Here is a 14,719-nt window from a genome sequence, read left to right as displayed (position 1 = left end):
ACCACGTTGTCAACCGCCGAGAGCACCGTTAAATCAAGATCAAACGTAGACATAGGGGAGTTACAGGGAGCGAGATGGGTTTTAGCCATTGGCATAACAGGGCTGTAACTTAGCATTAGGTCCGGACAATATACCGGAAGCCGTCCATGGAGATTGATAAACTATCCGCCGAGTATTTCGCCGATTGCCTGAAGTATATCGAAAATCTTATAGCGAAGGCGATGCTCTGCCTCGATTGCAATCCAGCATGTGAAAACAATCGTTTCCTCGGTGATCTCGCCAGAGTGAGACCCATCAAAGTTGATGTACTTGGTGTGTTTCTTGGGCTTGGGCTTCTTGGAAGGGTCAAGTTCATCCTGCTCTGCAGTCTGTCTGGCGTGATTGATACAAGCGGGAGTGCTCGGGGAAGCTGAGGGGAAAATACTGAGGGTGCCAAGATAGGACTTTTTCTTGTTGGCAGGGTCTTCGGTTTTTTGGGCCTTCTTGAATGATGCCCACCGATCTTTCTCGAACGTCGCAATAACAACGTTGTCCGAATTGACGAGCTGCAAATTTGAGTCAGCGTATGTTGTAGTGATAAGAGGATACGGAAATTACCTTGAGATCGTGGGATACTCCCTTCCACCGCTTCGACCATTTGGGGAGAAACCTCCTCGTCCCGCTCCACGTATACGTCTCTCCCCCTATTGTGAACTGAAGGCTTCTGGTCAGGAAATCCGGCTTTCGCATCCGCAACGGCATGACAAGGCCTTGCACTTCCTGCGTATCCTCCAGTGGCTTCTTCGGTGGCGTCGGTGCCATGCAGAACCATTTGCGGAATTTCTGCTTCGTCTGATACCACTTCCGCTCCCGAATTCTTCTCTTGTTCTGCAGCACTTCCTCAACGCCATCGCCAAGCTCTATTCTGAAGGAGTCCCAAAGCCCGGACCGACGCGCACGGCCAATGGCCTTTGTCGTCGGAGTGTACTTGGGATTATCACCGCGGTAGAAGATTGGCTTCCACTTGTCGGCATGTTTGTTTGGGATAGGATTCTTGACGAAATATTGGCCGTGATCAGAATCCGACTGGGCAAAGAGATGTTTGCGGCCTAAGATGGCTCGACGATAGATGCGGAGTGTCTTGGCCGGAACTGGGAGTGAAGGGAAAAGGGAGAGTTGGGCTTTTTCATCTGAGATGAGCATATGCTCAACACTGGAGTTCTTCATTATGATGCTCTAGAAATGAGAGAATAATGTCTTGTCCATGGCCACAAAAGACTACATTTGATGCGCTGCAATTGATCATTATATGCCTTCCACCGGAAACGATACGAGATACGAAATATCGCCCTGTGAATGAGAACAAAAACCGCTAATCTGAATTGGGATTCATACTGCGAGCGCGTAACGTCGCGCCCGCTCTAAAACAGCACGTGGGCCAGAGACGGAAATACAGCCATTCAGAGTCCTTAAATATCCCTGCATGGGCGTAATAAAATGAGCCTACCCCAAGAGAGATACCGAAGCCAGCCACAGTGAGTCTGCAGCTGAGACGCGAAGGCATTCCTGCCCTCTTTCTTCCAGGGCTGAGGCAATCGAGACAGTCTGCCCAATAATCACAAATGGATATGACGCGAGATGACTGCGTCGTCGGGCACTTAGGGCAAGCTACTGAGTGCATGAGACGCTGGAAGACCTAGATGGAAGGCTAAGGGAAGGCGAACAACCCTTGCTAGTCATCCATGACTCTGTTGCATCGTGAGCCAGAATGGGATGATAACCGACACATGTAGAAGATTCATGGTCATCAGCCACGATAATGGCAACGCAATTACCCCCTCCCACCTGTGAACCTACAAACAATCACATGTCGGTTTCACATGATTTTAGGCGATTTTAGATGCATTCTATCCGGGTGCTTGTCACTGAACTGTGAAGGGGTCACCGCGATGATTCAAGTTACCCTATACACCCCAACTTTGCTGTTTGTGGATACCCCAAATGAGAGTTTGGTAAACTAATCCAAGGGAGGTGGGATATTTGACAAAAATGATGATGGGCCAGTGATTTAGTCCCTGAATTACCTTCCAGGCCGAGTCTATCAATTGGTAGAATCGTTTCAAACGATGTGTAGTAGCTAGTATTGTGGATGTTGCTTGTAGGTTGGTTGAAGGGGACGGCTCAAAACTGATTCATTCATTTCAGTGCACATTCTTCCTTTCGACGTTTATCTAAACCAACCATTCGCTTTTTAAAATGAATTTTTGACAGTGGTCACATTTCTTTGATTGTGCTATCTGATTGCTGGCTTGAAGACTCTCAGATAAAGTGCGTGCCTAGCTATCACCTCTTTGACCTGAGCCGGAGATTGATCGTAGACTGCATGTATTCTACGTAACGGTTGGTGCCCTCCTAGACCTAGAGATCCACCACTGGTTGCAACTCGTCTGACTTCTTGCTCGACTGCCCCGCTCGGTTTGACTCTGAATGGCCAATATAGTGGAAGAAGATTTGAACTTTCTTCGCGAACTTGATAGCTGCCGCTGAGAACGTATTGATAACGTTGTTGATATATGTCGAGGCTGAAGTATAGGAGCTCGGAGGAGGCGTGTCGGCATCCTCGTCATACTCCACATTCACTTCCAGACCTGTATTCCAAACACTATAAGCCTTTGAGCCACCACACGCGTCCAAGTCATAGCCGGGGCATCTGAAATCGCATTGGTCGTCATCAATCAGTGCCAACCGAGACGGGTAAGTGTCGGCACAGAAACACTGCAGCTTGTGCAATATCATGACAGGTTTCTCCTCGCCATTGCACAGGTAACGGCACTGGCCCGGAGAAGCGAAAGCCGATCCCATCATCCTCTCATCTGGGTCGATCTTCGTCGCATTTGCTGGAAGCAACCTGAAGCAGCCCTGTGGAGTGATTCGACCTGGTATCGCTGCGGTTGCGGGTGATTGTAACGGTTCCTGATGGCCCCCGACGGCCACAAGGGTCGTCCAGAAGAGGAGAGCAGCGTAAAAGATGGTGACGCCTGCCATTTTGATAAAAAAGAATAAAAGATTGAAGTGGGTTAAGAGGTTTAGTTCCAAATTGAAGCGGGTGTTGATATTTCTAAGGTTTGTTGTGGCGCAGCAAGGCATTGTAGGCCCCTGCAATTTTAACTGACACACTGCTGTCAGCCCTTAACTGAGAATGCCATGCATGGATGTTGGTTGCCGGGTGATAATTAGAACATGACGAAGGGCGTAAGATGTAAAATTGAATGTACTGGTGAAGTGGTTAGAAGTTGGGATGCACATAGATGCTCTCGCGAGGGCATCTCATTAGCCATCCTAACTATGAAAGCCGCAACGATGGCCTCCAGATTCGAGCTAAATTACAAAACGATGGGAGTAGTCGTGCACAAATTGCAAGTGACGTCAAGACATCTTCGTAATCGGATAATCTCATAAAAATACTATCTTAGAATTGAATAGACAGTCATCTCAAGCTATCGACAGAATGAGCTCTCACTCACCACGTCAACACAAATTGGCTACAACCGTGCACTGATTCCGCCATTTTCCTTCTCCCACCTCAGTGCAGCATCAGATGTTGCATTATACCCGTACAGCCAATCTTGGAAAATCGTGTTGCCCATCAGGTTCGGGCTGCTGGCGTAATCTCCAGCCTTGAAGACGCCGCGCCGCATAGCCAGGATCTCCTCCTCCTTCATATGGATGAAGAACCGGTTGGTAAAACTACCCCGCTGGATTGCGTGGACGCGATCTAGTCTTCCCCGATAGAAGAACTGTAGCAAATCAGGGAGGTCGTCTTTGGACTTGAGGTGGGAGAAGGTTTCTTCCAGGAAGGCGGCGTCTTCGATTGCCATGGCAGCGCCTTGAGCCAGGTAGGGGAGTGTCGCGTGAACAGCGTCGCCGATGAGGACCATTTTGTTGCTCGGATGCACCCAGTTGGTCATTGCAGGGAGATCTGTTAGGCGCCACTTCTCAACTTCGTCTGGCAAAAATGAAAGCAGCTTCTGGATCCTGGGAGATGTGAGCGGTTGCCAAACATTGATGCACTGGAGGTTGACTTACATGGGTGACCAGCCCTTGTACGCATTCCGCACCTCGGACGCATTGGCGGGAGCCTTGTAGCCCTTCATCTTGCGGTCATCGGGAATGACCATGAGCAGGTTAAAGGTCTTCTCCTTCTGCATGTTGTAGCTAATCCACCGTGAGTCGACATGTTCAGATTGTACCATTGGGTCGAGACTTACCCAATAATGTGATGATCAGGACCCAAGAACTGCTCAAAATTTGGGTCTTTGCTCAATGGCGCCAGCTCGGGATCGTTTGTCAGACATTCCCTTGGAATCACGACTCGGAAACAAGTGTCGCCAGTCTCATGTGGTTCGGTCCCAAGTCCCGCGGCCCGTCTCGCGATGCTCTTGACGCCATCAGCAGCGATGATAAGATCACCACGGACGACCTCGCCGGATTCCAACACGACTGAAGGCTCCTCCGGATTGTATTTAACCACAGTCTGGCCCTTGCGTACTTTTGCACCTGCTGCCGTGGCCGCCTCGAGGAGGACGGTGTGATAGTCGGGCCTGTAGACTTGCCAGTACGGAGCGCCATACTTTTCGCGATGTCTCGACAAATCGGTGAAGCCCTCAGGCGCTCCGGTGATCCAAGACCGGTAGTTGATCCGCGTCGGCTTGGAGCTGATGGCGTCCATCCGGTCCCCCATTCCCCATCGTATCAATTCTCTTGCTGCGTTCGGGGGAACTTGAACGCCTGCACCGATCTGTGAAAATTAATGGTAATTAGCCAATTGCTTGGAATAATTCGAGCGATGGTCACTGTCTTACCTCGACAAACTCCACTGCTTGTTCTAGCACCGTCGCACGATGTCCTGCATTTGTGATGGCGAGCGCAGCCCCAAGCCCTCCGATTCCTGCGCCGACGATGATAACGTCAAGTTGGAATTTCGAAGACATGTTTATTATCGCTGCGAATATGCAATTGGTGTGATGATGGAGTGATTGATTGATTGATTCAATTCGGTGTGGGCAGCTTCTTTACTGTGCTATGTGCCAGTATTTTAACCACTGGCAGCCATTCAATATGGGCTGATTGAGGTAGGAAATCGAAAGGTATTCACGATGCCGACCGAGAAAGCGCGAGACCAGAAGGCCTTCTCCGACACAGAAAGGCCGGTGTTGCGGAATTCTATCCGTCTAATGTTCCGAGATGGCTGGCGATTTCCGTGCAACGGACCGAGCGCGGGATGGGCTTAGTGCCTTGGGTATTACGACTCAACAAATGGGAAAAGATGCACAGGCAGTAATGAGAACTGAATTTATATGTTTGGGTAAATGTAGAAAAATATGGGTTGGAGATTATGTTGATGAAAGGACTTTAATTCATTGATAAAATAACGCGAGGTCTACGTGCATTAATTTGCACTCCGCTAAAACGAGACATTTAAAACGACATATACCATCCTTATCTCCCAAAGACCAATAATTACAATGATTATGCGATATTTAGCGTCCCAATCTCATCCCATGCTTCTAGTAGTGATAGAAGCCCTATAGGCTCTGCAGGAGTAGACTGAATGCTCTTCGAGGGCTGGCGATAAGCCTCATCCATGAGTGTCGCTTCTAAATCAGAGCCAACGCTGCTCGTGAAACCATCGTCGCCCTCCATGCTCATTTCTGCACACCAACATGACTGACTAAAATCATAGCTAGCCTCACAAGAACAAGCTGAGGTCGATTCATGCGTAGGCACACCCGAGAGGGGCGGTATTTGTTGATTCATCCAAGATGCACCACGCTTCCTTGGACCTCCAATTAACCGGCGTAAAATCGTCCCCGCTCTAACATTTGGGTTGATTTGAGTCGGAGCCTTGGGCCTCAGCCGTCTTTTACTGGACGGGATATTGCATTCATCCCCAAAGAGTTGGCAGTTGACACATCGGTCACCAGGCGTGCTCTGGATACACCGAACCTTCCGTTTTCGACAAGTTTGGCATGCAGGATAATCGCTTCTCGGCCTTCTGTGCGAGACTCTCGGCCGGACTGGCGTAGATTCATCGTCGGATTTGGCCCGCTCCGGTGTCGTTTCGTAGACCGGTGGGCTATTTGTTGGCGAAGAGTCAATTATAATTGACATGTCCAGTTGAATGCGTTGTTTGGTGTTCAAGTTGGTATCATTTCATTTGTTAATGGCGTACTATCACCATCATAGATGGCGGGGGACAGAGCTTGGAAAATAGATGCTCTCATCTGATATGGACCTCCTTCAAGATCGACAATGGTATCAATTGCGGCTACGGAGTCTAGCATTGTATGAAATGGATCGCTCTGGCACTCTCAAGGAAATTATGGACACTGGCCATGCCCGGAACGGAGGTGTCTTAGCTCGGTGAGTGCACCCGCTGCTCCGAAAGTAGCGCCGGGGGGAACGGTATTTCCGCAGAGCACCTCATATATCACGGAAGGCTGGGAGACAATGCCCAGGAGACAGTTACACTCCTAATATTTTTGAAAATGGAAATGCCAGAATTGTCCCATGTCGTCCGCCCTTCCTTCAGCGCCCTGCCGCTCCGAAAAGATGATCCCCCATACTCGGCCTGGGGGCTATGGGGGAAGGATGACCAGTTGGGAACCTTGGTAATTATTCAGAAGTATATCGTCGGTACACGTATTGACAAATGACCGTAGAACCTGTTATCGCCTAATTCTGTTCGAGACGCAGCGTCTGAGATCCGCGAGGGGAAACGGTTCAGCCTAAAGTATGCCTAGACCCAAATATCATTTGCATCCGCGAAGGCGTCCAATTCCCATTCTTACGGTGCATTTTAGCTGGTGCTTGAGCCACCCAAAGACACCCGGTTTTCAGAGGCACAAAGACGTATATTCCCATACCATTACTGGTCCAGGGCATGTCCTCGATGACACAGTAAGCCTCGAACGAAGACGAATTGGCTTGGATCTCGATGACTGACAGCTGTACATAGATCACCTTCAACACACAGAAAAGCACCCAATGGGATGGCTTGCGTCATTTCGCGTACCAAAAGGAGCAGCTCTTTTACAATGGCACAACTAAAGACGAAATCGTTAACGAGCCGGATGGGAAGTTGGGAATTCATTCGTGGCATGAAGCAGGATGCATCGCCGGCCGAGGAATATTGCTCGACTACTGGGCGTACGCAGAGGCCACGGGCATAAAGTACGACGCTGCTCGCCCTCATGGCATTGAGTATGACGACTTGATGGCGTGTCTTCAATGGCAGCAGAAGATGTCGTCTGACAAGCTTGAGCCTAGGGCTGGTGACGTTCTCTTCATCCGGTCCGGGTTTTCGGTGCGATATTACGAGCTTACCGAACATGAAGAACGAGAGGTTGGAGAAGCTTGGCCGCCGGCATCGTGTGGCGTAAACCAAGATGTGAGGTTGCTCCAATGGCTTTGGGACAACCGCTTTGCGGCAGTGGGAGGTGATGCGCCGGCGTGGGAAACTTTTCCCGCTGATGAAAGTGCTGGCTTCTGTTATCACGAGGTGCTCATCGCTGGTTGGGGCTGTCCTGTGGCAGAGCTGCTTTGGCTCGAAGACTTGTCCAAGTGGTGTCGAGAACAAAAGCGCTGGACGTTCTTCTTGTCGTCTTGCCCATTGAATGTTCATGGAGGTGTAGCGAGTCCTGCCAACATGATTGCTTTAGTCTAGGTTTATTGTTTATGGACAAGTATTTTGGATACTGTTTCGGAGATGTTGCGAATTGGAGTACTGGGATTTCTGAATTGAGACTATGAATCAAAGCTGTGCATCTGTCGCTGTGCTTGCATATCCGTTAAAGGGCCGGTGATATCTTCTTAGTCCCGATTCTGTGCCACCGTACCGTAAAGGAGCTCGCCAACTCATTCGAGTCCCATACGCCCGTTGCTGCCCCGAAGACTTGGCTATCACCAAACAAGACAGCCGCGCTCTGTGATTGCAGCTCCACGCAGTTTCCCATTAAAGCTGCTGCTTTTCCTTGAGTAGAAACGTGTCCCTGGAATGCTGCCCTTTGGATTTGGCCGTCGAGTACAGAAAACTTCAAAACCAGGCCATAGCGACTCTGGTAGACTGACGGGTCGACGGTTCCCAGGTAATAATGCTCCACGGTCGGTGGCCCCGTGGCTAGCGGCTGCACCCTTTCAAAGAAGGGACCCGCGTCGGGGCTGTTTAAAAAGGCCTCGTGCGCTTCAACGCTGTCCCATTGGGTGAGTGACACGGCGAAGAGTTGCTCTCCATCTTTGGCGGGTATAGTGACGCCGGTCATGACTGAGCGTAGTCCCGGCTGGGCCAAAAGAACGGGCTCCAAATGTTGGCTAAAGACGCTCAAGAATTCCGAGAAGGGGACCGCAAGAGGGATTTGCACCAGCTCGGTAACTGGGCCGTTCGCTGACGCCATGGCTCTGGTGTTTGGTTGAGATAATTCCTATAATGGCACCAAGATAGATAAAATGATGTCTCTCAAATAGTCAGACACAAGAGCATATAGATCTGCAATTGGACTTTCTGAGCAGCTGTAGACATTATGATACAAAATGATGAGGTCGTGTGGAGATCGCTGGCTGTGGGCACCCCGAAATGCCGTAGCACCGGGACGCTCTAACAGTCGCAATTCCGAAGGTACCGGAACTTCACCGTCGGGCAACATATCTTTAAAAAGCCCCAGATTTGGGAGGCTGAAACTACCTAACAGCAAAAGTAATCGAGTATTCCGACACTATCAAAATGACAATGTCACCAATTGAGCTCCCATCGCGTGGGTTATTCATTAATAACCAGGTTAGACGCAAGTGCCGTGTTCACACCTCACAAGCTGATCGTCCATTTGGTGTAGATTGTGGACAGTCTCAGCAAGTCCGCAGAGAAATTGACTCTCTTGAACCCAGTAGACGACTCAATCGTCGTGGACGACGTGCAAATTGCTGCCAAGGAGGATATCGACCATGCAGTTGCCATCGCCCAAAAGGCGTTCCAGCAGGGCCCATGGGCAACATTCACAGGCTCTCAGCGAGCAGCATGCCTAAACAAGCTCGCCGACCTCGTTGAGAGAGATGCTGAACGCCTGGCGTATGCAGAGTCACTACCCACGGGTCGTCCGATTGCCGGAATCATTCACTTCGACTTGGCGCACATGGCGCAGGTGTATAGATGTAAGCATGCGAGATTGTCCCTGCTGGGTGGTTTGGTTTGGAAATATTGAAACATGCTGATTCCTTTTAGATTATGCTGGCTGGGCTGATAAGATCGCTGGTCAATCATTCACGGAAGACAATGGATTCGCCAAGATTGTACGATACAAGCCGTTAGGAGTGTGTGCGAGTATCGCCTCTTGGAATTCTACCTTCATGTACATTGGGTGGAAACTTGGCCCAGCCCTTGCAGCGGGAAACACGGTTTGCGACTATATTTCCTATTTGGTTACCACCCAACTGACAGAATCTTCAGGTCATTTTCAAGCCGTCTGAGAAGTCGCCACTTGGGACTTTGGCGCTGGCACCTCTGTATGCGGAGGCCGGCTTCCCCCCGGGCGTTGTGCAGTTTGTGACGGGCGCTCGGGAAACGGGAGCTCTGCTATCGTCGCACTTGGGCATTTCAAAAATCAGCTTCACCGGATCCATTGCTGGTGGATTGGCAGTTCAAGATGCTGCCAGTAGAAGCAATTTGAAGCGTGTGACACTTGAGCTGGGAGGAAAGTCTGCTGCAGTAGTCTTTAGCGATGCCGATTTTGACAACGCGGTTGCTGGGTATGTTTACGCCCCGCTGTATGTGCCTCCTTCATTGATGTTTGCTGACTTCTATAGTGTCGCTGAAGGCTTTCTCGCGAATTCAGGCCAGATATGCGTTGGTGAGACGAGGTCCTGCTCATAGCGTCAACAGATTGTGCTAACAACCTCCAGCGGCCTCACGAGTACTCGTCGAGGAGTCCATCGCAGAGAAGTTTTTTGCTGCCATCAAGTCCGTATTTGAAGCGGCCTCGGCAGCGATGGGCGGCAGCCCCCTAGAAATGACGACGAACCATGGCCCAGTGGTTGATAAATTGCAGTTTGATCGCATCATGTCCTACATCGAGAAAGGTAAAGCGTCGGCGCAACTTCTTGTGGGAGGCAAGAGGAAGGGCACGGTAGGTTGTTTCATCGAGCCGACCATCTTTGTCAATCCAGAGGCAGACAGCCCGGTCTGGTGTGAGGAAATATTTGGGCCCGTCTTGACAGTCAAGACGTTTAAAAGCGAAGACGAAGCTGTTGCATTGGCGAACAATACTGCCTATGGACTCGCTGGTATGGACCCATGACCCTGCTGTTCTATACCTTCACTGACAAAATTGCTGGAACACAGCATGCATATACACCAAGGACCTGGCTAGAGCTCTGCGAGTATCGGTGGCCATGGAGACAGGCGGCGTATCCGTAAATTCGCCATATCTCCCAGAACTCAACACACCATTTGGTGGAGTGAAGCAAAGTGGCCAGGGCAGAGAGCTGGGAGCATACGGGTTGTATAGCTACCTGGAGCCCCAGGCTGTTCACATCAAGTAAGAAAGCAGATACGTCGTGACGTGGGAGTAGCTGACAGTATCTAGGATGACACCGCCGCCGAAATTGTAGTGTGCATATCGACTGCAGGGTTGACTGTAGGCTAGTGAAGACTTGAAACGGGATACCATAGGTACATCTACCTAGATTTTATCTATTTTCAGTCTGCTATTGTTGTAATTCTTTACAATTTCCAATCTCCCACGTCCAGGGTGGCCCAGGTACCAGCTCGTGCCAGCTTGCTCCAGGTCTGTCGCCTTCCGCTGTGCCAGGCGCTTTCAAGGTGTTGTCCTATGTTGTCCCGTCCTGACTAGGTAGTCGTCTACATCCTTCTGCGCCGGCTAGCTCAGCCAGCCGTGTCCCGTTGGCCCTGCTCTCGCTCTAAGGATCAAATCTGATAATATTCAATCCAGTCGCTATCGTTCAGTTATACCAGTTCTAAACACCAGCCCCTCAATCTGCCAGTATCTGATCGTTAAGCTTTACACTGAGTCGGCTGCATCCACCGGAACTGCTCTAATACCTCTGAATATCTTCCCGTATAGCCGGATGATTAAGGTGTATCCAGCCGTACTCCTATATTTTATGATTATTTTATGATTTACCTTATGTTTTATTTTCTGACTTATTTTCTGATTTATTTTCTGATTTAGTATTTATTATACGGAGAGGGCTATGTCTAACAATTCTTTCCCTTGTATGACTCGGGCCCCTCTTTAAATAAGCCCGGAGATGACCTCGAAGACGACGATTGGGCGCGATGTTCCAGTCACCTGGGCAGGAATTGACCAGCATTGCAGCATTGGCCTGCATGAAGCGGCGGAGGGTTCGCTTGTTGAGGTCTGGGCAAATGGCCGAACCTCCAGAGTAGTAGGCCGTGGTGATGAAGGTGATATTCGCGCGTGGATCAATGGCAGCCTGGAGCCTGTCGATCCTAAGCAATGCTTCGTCATTGGATTTTTGTTTGCTGTAATCCAGGTAAATACCAAGGCTTCGAGTTCCATGACCGAATAACATAAGAACGATCGGGGACGGAGGGGTTGACTTTGCTGCAAGCGCGCATGCGGCCTGAACCTCGGTGACCAGTGTCGACACTAACTCAGAGGACTGGCAAACTGAAAATGGCGTCATCCCATTTTGGTCGACAGGCCAGCTGTTGAAAACAATTTTGCGATCCATGTAGGGATTGCCGTGCAAGAATCCTGGCCACAGTTCGGGATTCTTGGCGAGGACGTCAATTAAATCCTGCTCCGAAACTGCACTGAGCCATGTTTGCTTTTTCCCAAGGCCCTTGAGCAGAAAGTTGAAAGTACAGAAATCTGACAACAACCAGTCGTCGTCTAGACACTCCTCGATGCTGACACCACAAGCGCCAATAATGATAGAGTCGGCTTCGATTTTTGGAAGCGTGTGCGAAGGTATAATCGATGGCAGATGTTTGTGGTCCTCGTATATGGCGCTTGGCGCAAAGTTTGTCGACGACATGACGGCAATGTTCCAAGAAGGAGGAGGAGGAGGAGCAGTAGAGGAGGGTGCCAGACCACCAGATTGATTTCTGAGGTGATGAAAGAGGAGAGAGGCCTGGGTTGAAAATTCATTAGAGAAGCAGGTTGTATTGCAGGAGGCTCTCAGGGTGCCTGCGGGAAGCTTCTTCACATCGCAAGCCAAACTTAAGCCTCCGCCATATTTTATCTTGACCAGTTTTGACATGCTCTGAACAATGGATGGCTCCCCAACAGGGTGGTGTGTCCTTGATTAACTTAACTTGCCCTAGCAGCGGTGCCGCCTTCAGAGGTTGGTCGGCCTCACATATCTATATAGTTTATCTGCATACACCGCATAGCCCCTCAACAGCTTCAAAAGACGTACGTGTAATAAACCAGTGAAATTGATGGTGTCGAGCCCCGTAGTCTGAGGTTGTTGCAGGGTAGGTATGAACCAACCCGTCTAGCGCATCGGTTGCTTCACTGACTTTGGGAATGAAGGTCTCGGTGTCGGCAGCCAGTCTGACCTCCGCTAGAAAGTCTGATGGGGGCAGGGAACGGTTCTGTCTGAGTATCACTAGTGTTGAAAACATATATGATGCTGGATGCGCGGACAGTCCTAAGCCCAGTGCTGTAAGTGATGCTTGGGGGATGCCAAATTGATACTGGCCTTGACCGGAGAGACGTGGAAGCGTTCGATTCTCCCTGAATTTTTACAGCGGGGGTCTATTTTTACAGCGCTTATCGAATCCCTGTAGCGCTGGTGGGCCGGAATTTTAGCGGACTGCGGGCGAACCCACCGCTGTACGGAATTGTCCCAGTTCCGGCCCGTCGCGCGCGGATGCGTCCAAATTTGTTTTAATAACAGTCCCAGCGAAGGCTTCAAACGCAGCTCAGTGAACATTCCATTCAATCATTCTGTGTCATATCTGCGGCTGGATCCTTCCAATGGCGTCTCTTTATACACGTCAGACCCTTGTCATCCCAGCCAGCGTCCCGGGGCAAAATGAAGCTTCGGTCCGACACAATCTCCCCACACCGTTGAGGCTGTCGGCGCATGATTACCGCATCCGTGACGCAGATGAAGCTGGGTTTACGATAATTCTCACGCACGGGACATCGTTCAATAGACATTTCTGGAAATTGATCATCGATTTGCTTCTAGCTCAACCGGAATTACGGTCTAGAGTCAAGAGATTGATTGCGATTGATGCTGCAAACCATGGCGACAGTGCCGTGTTGAACAAGGACGTCCTCCCACCAAAAGGTTAGCTGTCTCGGCGATGTCGCCTCGAACTTCGGTCGGTATTGACTGCGTATAGCATTTTGGCCCGACGACTCTCGCGATATCCTCCATACGCTGAAATATTTCGATGTTGAACAGCCTGTAATCGGCATTGGACACTCATTTGGAGGGGGAGCCATGTGAGTTGGATTGGCTTCACATGTTAAAGAAAAATACTCATTGACGGGGTAAACTTTAGGTGCCATGCAGCCATGATGGAGCCTGAAGCATTTTTGGCGACCATCTTTATCGAACCTATTTTATTCCAGATGAAAGATCAGACCGAGGCCGTCGCACGAATGACTATGAGGCGCCGGGACACGTGGAATTCCAAGTCGGTTGCCAATAATTGCTCGGTGAAACAGCGCTGACAATATTTTACAGGGAGGATCTCACCGCAGCATTTCAGAAGAGTGCAAGTCTCCAAGACTGGGATAAGCGACAGCTGCAGGTATACATTGTACGTATTGACATGCAATTTGCAAATTGGGCACGCACTGATGATTTCAAGGAACACGGGACGTTTCCAATTGACGGGAGTGCTACGTCGCCAAGGATGCTCAAAACACCAAAGGCTCAAGAAGCGGCACGTATAAAGCTTACCATGTGATTTGTGCATCATGCTAATGCACTGAATGGACAATATAGGCCACGTATATTGCCGCACCATATGCGGAGATTCTTGGGCTGATAGGCCAATCTCGAGGGCGCCACCACTTCGTCTGGGGCTCCGAGAGTAAAGTGATGCAAGTGTAACCGTCAATGCTAGTCGAACACCTACTGACAAACCTCAGATCTGTTCCGGACCGAGAATCGGTTGCGCGAATCATCCGGGCCCCCTCAACGACGCAGGTCCTGTCGGGAGCTGGTCACCTGGTAGGGCCATAGTGCAACTTCGTCAATCCGCTACCATACTAACCTGTTCACGTAGGTGCCAATGACTCACCCAGAGGCCTTGACGTCTATTCTTGATGGCCTTCTCCGAGACATCCCACTGCCTCGCCGGTCTTCACAGGCAAAGCTTTGAAATGCGTTACTCCAGGGCTCAATTGGCGTCTCGAGCACGGAATTTCCGTCCAAAATTCCGGATGCTGGAAAAGTGGCCACAGCCCCTTTCCCCTCATCGACCCCGTCTAAGCTCCTTTCAGTCAAGATCCAAACTTAGACAGAACTCGTCGACGCCGCACAATGCGGGGGTGGGCCGCGACGCTGCTCTCCGCGGTGGTGATCCGGGGCAAGTGATCTGGGGTCTGGGGTTCGCCGGTGGTCTCGACCGAAGTTGAATAAGCGAACTATTGCTACGTCATTATAGGCTAGAATCTAAATCATTTGCTCCTTTTGCTTCATCGTCCTCCGGCCCCCCTCGTCGTGAGACCCCACACTC

At 50.3% G+C, this 14,719-nt stretch overlaps 8 protein-coding genes across 8 annotated transcripts; 3 read left to right on the top strand and 5 right to left on the bottom strand.

The window, feature by feature from the left end:
• Positions 1–161: 161 nt before the first annotated feature.
• Positions 162–1,182, bottom strand: BGZ61DRAFT_353317 (uncharacterized protein; the record flags this gene model as incomplete). Its single annotated transcript, XM_046240506.1, has 2 exons — positions 162–545; positions 598–1,182. 2 exons carry the CDS (start codon positions 1,180–1,182, stop codon positions 162–164), a joined length of 969 nt encoding a protein of 322 aa, XP_046103880.1.
• A 1,066-nt stretch (positions 1,183–2,248) lies between these two features.
• On the bottom strand, positions 2,249–3,045 carry BGZ61DRAFT_453254 (uncharacterized protein). Its single transcript, XM_046246056.1, has one exon. It carries the CDS (start codon positions 3,022–3,024, stop codon positions 2,398–2,400), a length of 627 nt encoding a protein of 208 aa, XP_046103879.1. The 5' UTR covers positions 3,025–3,045; the 3' UTR covers positions 2,249–2,397.
• A 476-nt stretch (positions 3,046–3,521) lies between these two features.
• Positions 3,522–4,708, bottom strand: BGZ61DRAFT_353424 (salicylate hydroxylase; the record flags this gene model as incomplete). Its single annotated transcript, XM_046240520.1, has 3 exons — positions 3,522–4,014; positions 4,066–4,194; positions 4,248–4,708. The coding sequence occupies 3 exons, from the start codon at positions 4,706–4,708 to the stop codon at positions 3,522–3,524; spliced, it is 1,083 nt and encodes a 360-aa protein (XP_046103878.1).
• Positions 4,709–6,527: 1,819 nt separating this feature from the next.
• On the top strand, positions 6,528–7,705 carry BGZ61DRAFT_533250 (uncharacterized protein; the record flags this gene model as incomplete). Its single annotated transcript, XM_046253978.1, has 4 exons — positions 6,528–6,650; positions 6,702–6,772; positions 6,843–6,939; positions 6,998–7,705. 4 exons carry the CDS (start codon positions 6,528–6,530, stop codon positions 7,703–7,705), a joined length of 999 nt encoding a protein of 332 aa, XP_046103877.1.
• A 124-nt stretch (positions 7,706–7,829) lies between these two features.
• Positions 7,830–8,432, bottom strand: BGZ61DRAFT_353228 (uncharacterized protein; the record flags this gene model as incomplete). The annotated part of the gene is made up of 1 exon (XM_046240496.1): positions 7,830–8,432. One exon carries the CDS (start codon positions 8,430–8,432, stop codon positions 7,830–7,832), a length of 603 nt encoding a protein of 200 aa, XP_046103876.1.
• Positions 8,433–8,758: 326 nt separating this feature from the next.
• Positions 8,759–10,569, top strand: BGZ61DRAFT_352905 (aldehyde dehydrogenase domain-containing protein; the record flags this gene model as incomplete). Its single annotated transcript, XM_046240462.1, has 7 exons — positions 8,759–8,812; positions 8,868–9,183; positions 9,254–9,426; positions 9,479–9,777; positions 9,835–9,878; positions 9,931–10,311; positions 10,370–10,569. The coding sequence occupies 7 exons, from the start codon at positions 8,759–8,761 to the stop codon at positions 10,567–10,569; spliced, it is 1,467 nt and encodes a 488-aa protein (XP_046103875.1).
• Positions 10,570–11,082: 513 nt separating this feature from the next.
• On the bottom strand, positions 11,083–12,051 carry BGZ61DRAFT_533247 (uncharacterized protein; the record flags this gene model as incomplete). The annotated part of the gene is made up of 2 exons (XM_046253977.1): positions 11,083–11,142; positions 11,356–12,051. The coding sequence occupies 2 exons, from the start codon at positions 12,049–12,051 to the stop codon at positions 11,083–11,085; spliced, it is 756 nt and encodes a 251-aa protein (XP_046103874.1).
• A 947-nt stretch (positions 12,052–12,998) lies between these two features.
• BGZ61DRAFT_533246 (Alpha/beta hydrolase family-domain-containing protein) lies at positions 12,999–14,362 on the top strand (the record flags this gene model as incomplete). Its single annotated transcript, XM_046253976.1, has 8 exons — positions 12,999–13,317; positions 13,373–13,475; positions 13,535–13,669; positions 13,720–13,795; positions 13,847–13,925; positions 13,984–14,071; positions 14,130–14,211; positions 14,267–14,362. 8 exons carry the CDS (start codon positions 12,999–13,001, stop codon positions 14,360–14,362), a joined length of 978 nt encoding a protein of 325 aa, XP_046103873.1.
• Positions 14,363–14,719: the final 357 nt, after the last annotated feature.

The sequence above is a fragment of the Ilyonectria robusta genome, assembly GCF_021365365.1.
Source record: "Ilyonectria robusta strain PMI_751 chromosome Unknown BGZ61scaffold_11, whole genome shotgun sequence".
NCBI classification, from domain to species: Eukaryota; Fungi; Ascomycota; class Sordariomycetes; order Hypocreales; family Nectriaceae; genus Ilyonectria; species Ilyonectria robusta.
This window is presented reverse-complemented; position numbering and strand designations above follow the sequence as displayed.

Coding starts and splice junctions, on each gene's coding strand:
- BGZ61DRAFT_453254 (XM_046246056.1), bottom strand. CDS start 3,024: ATGGCAGGCGTCACCATCTTTTACGCTGCTCTCCTCTTCTGGACGACC.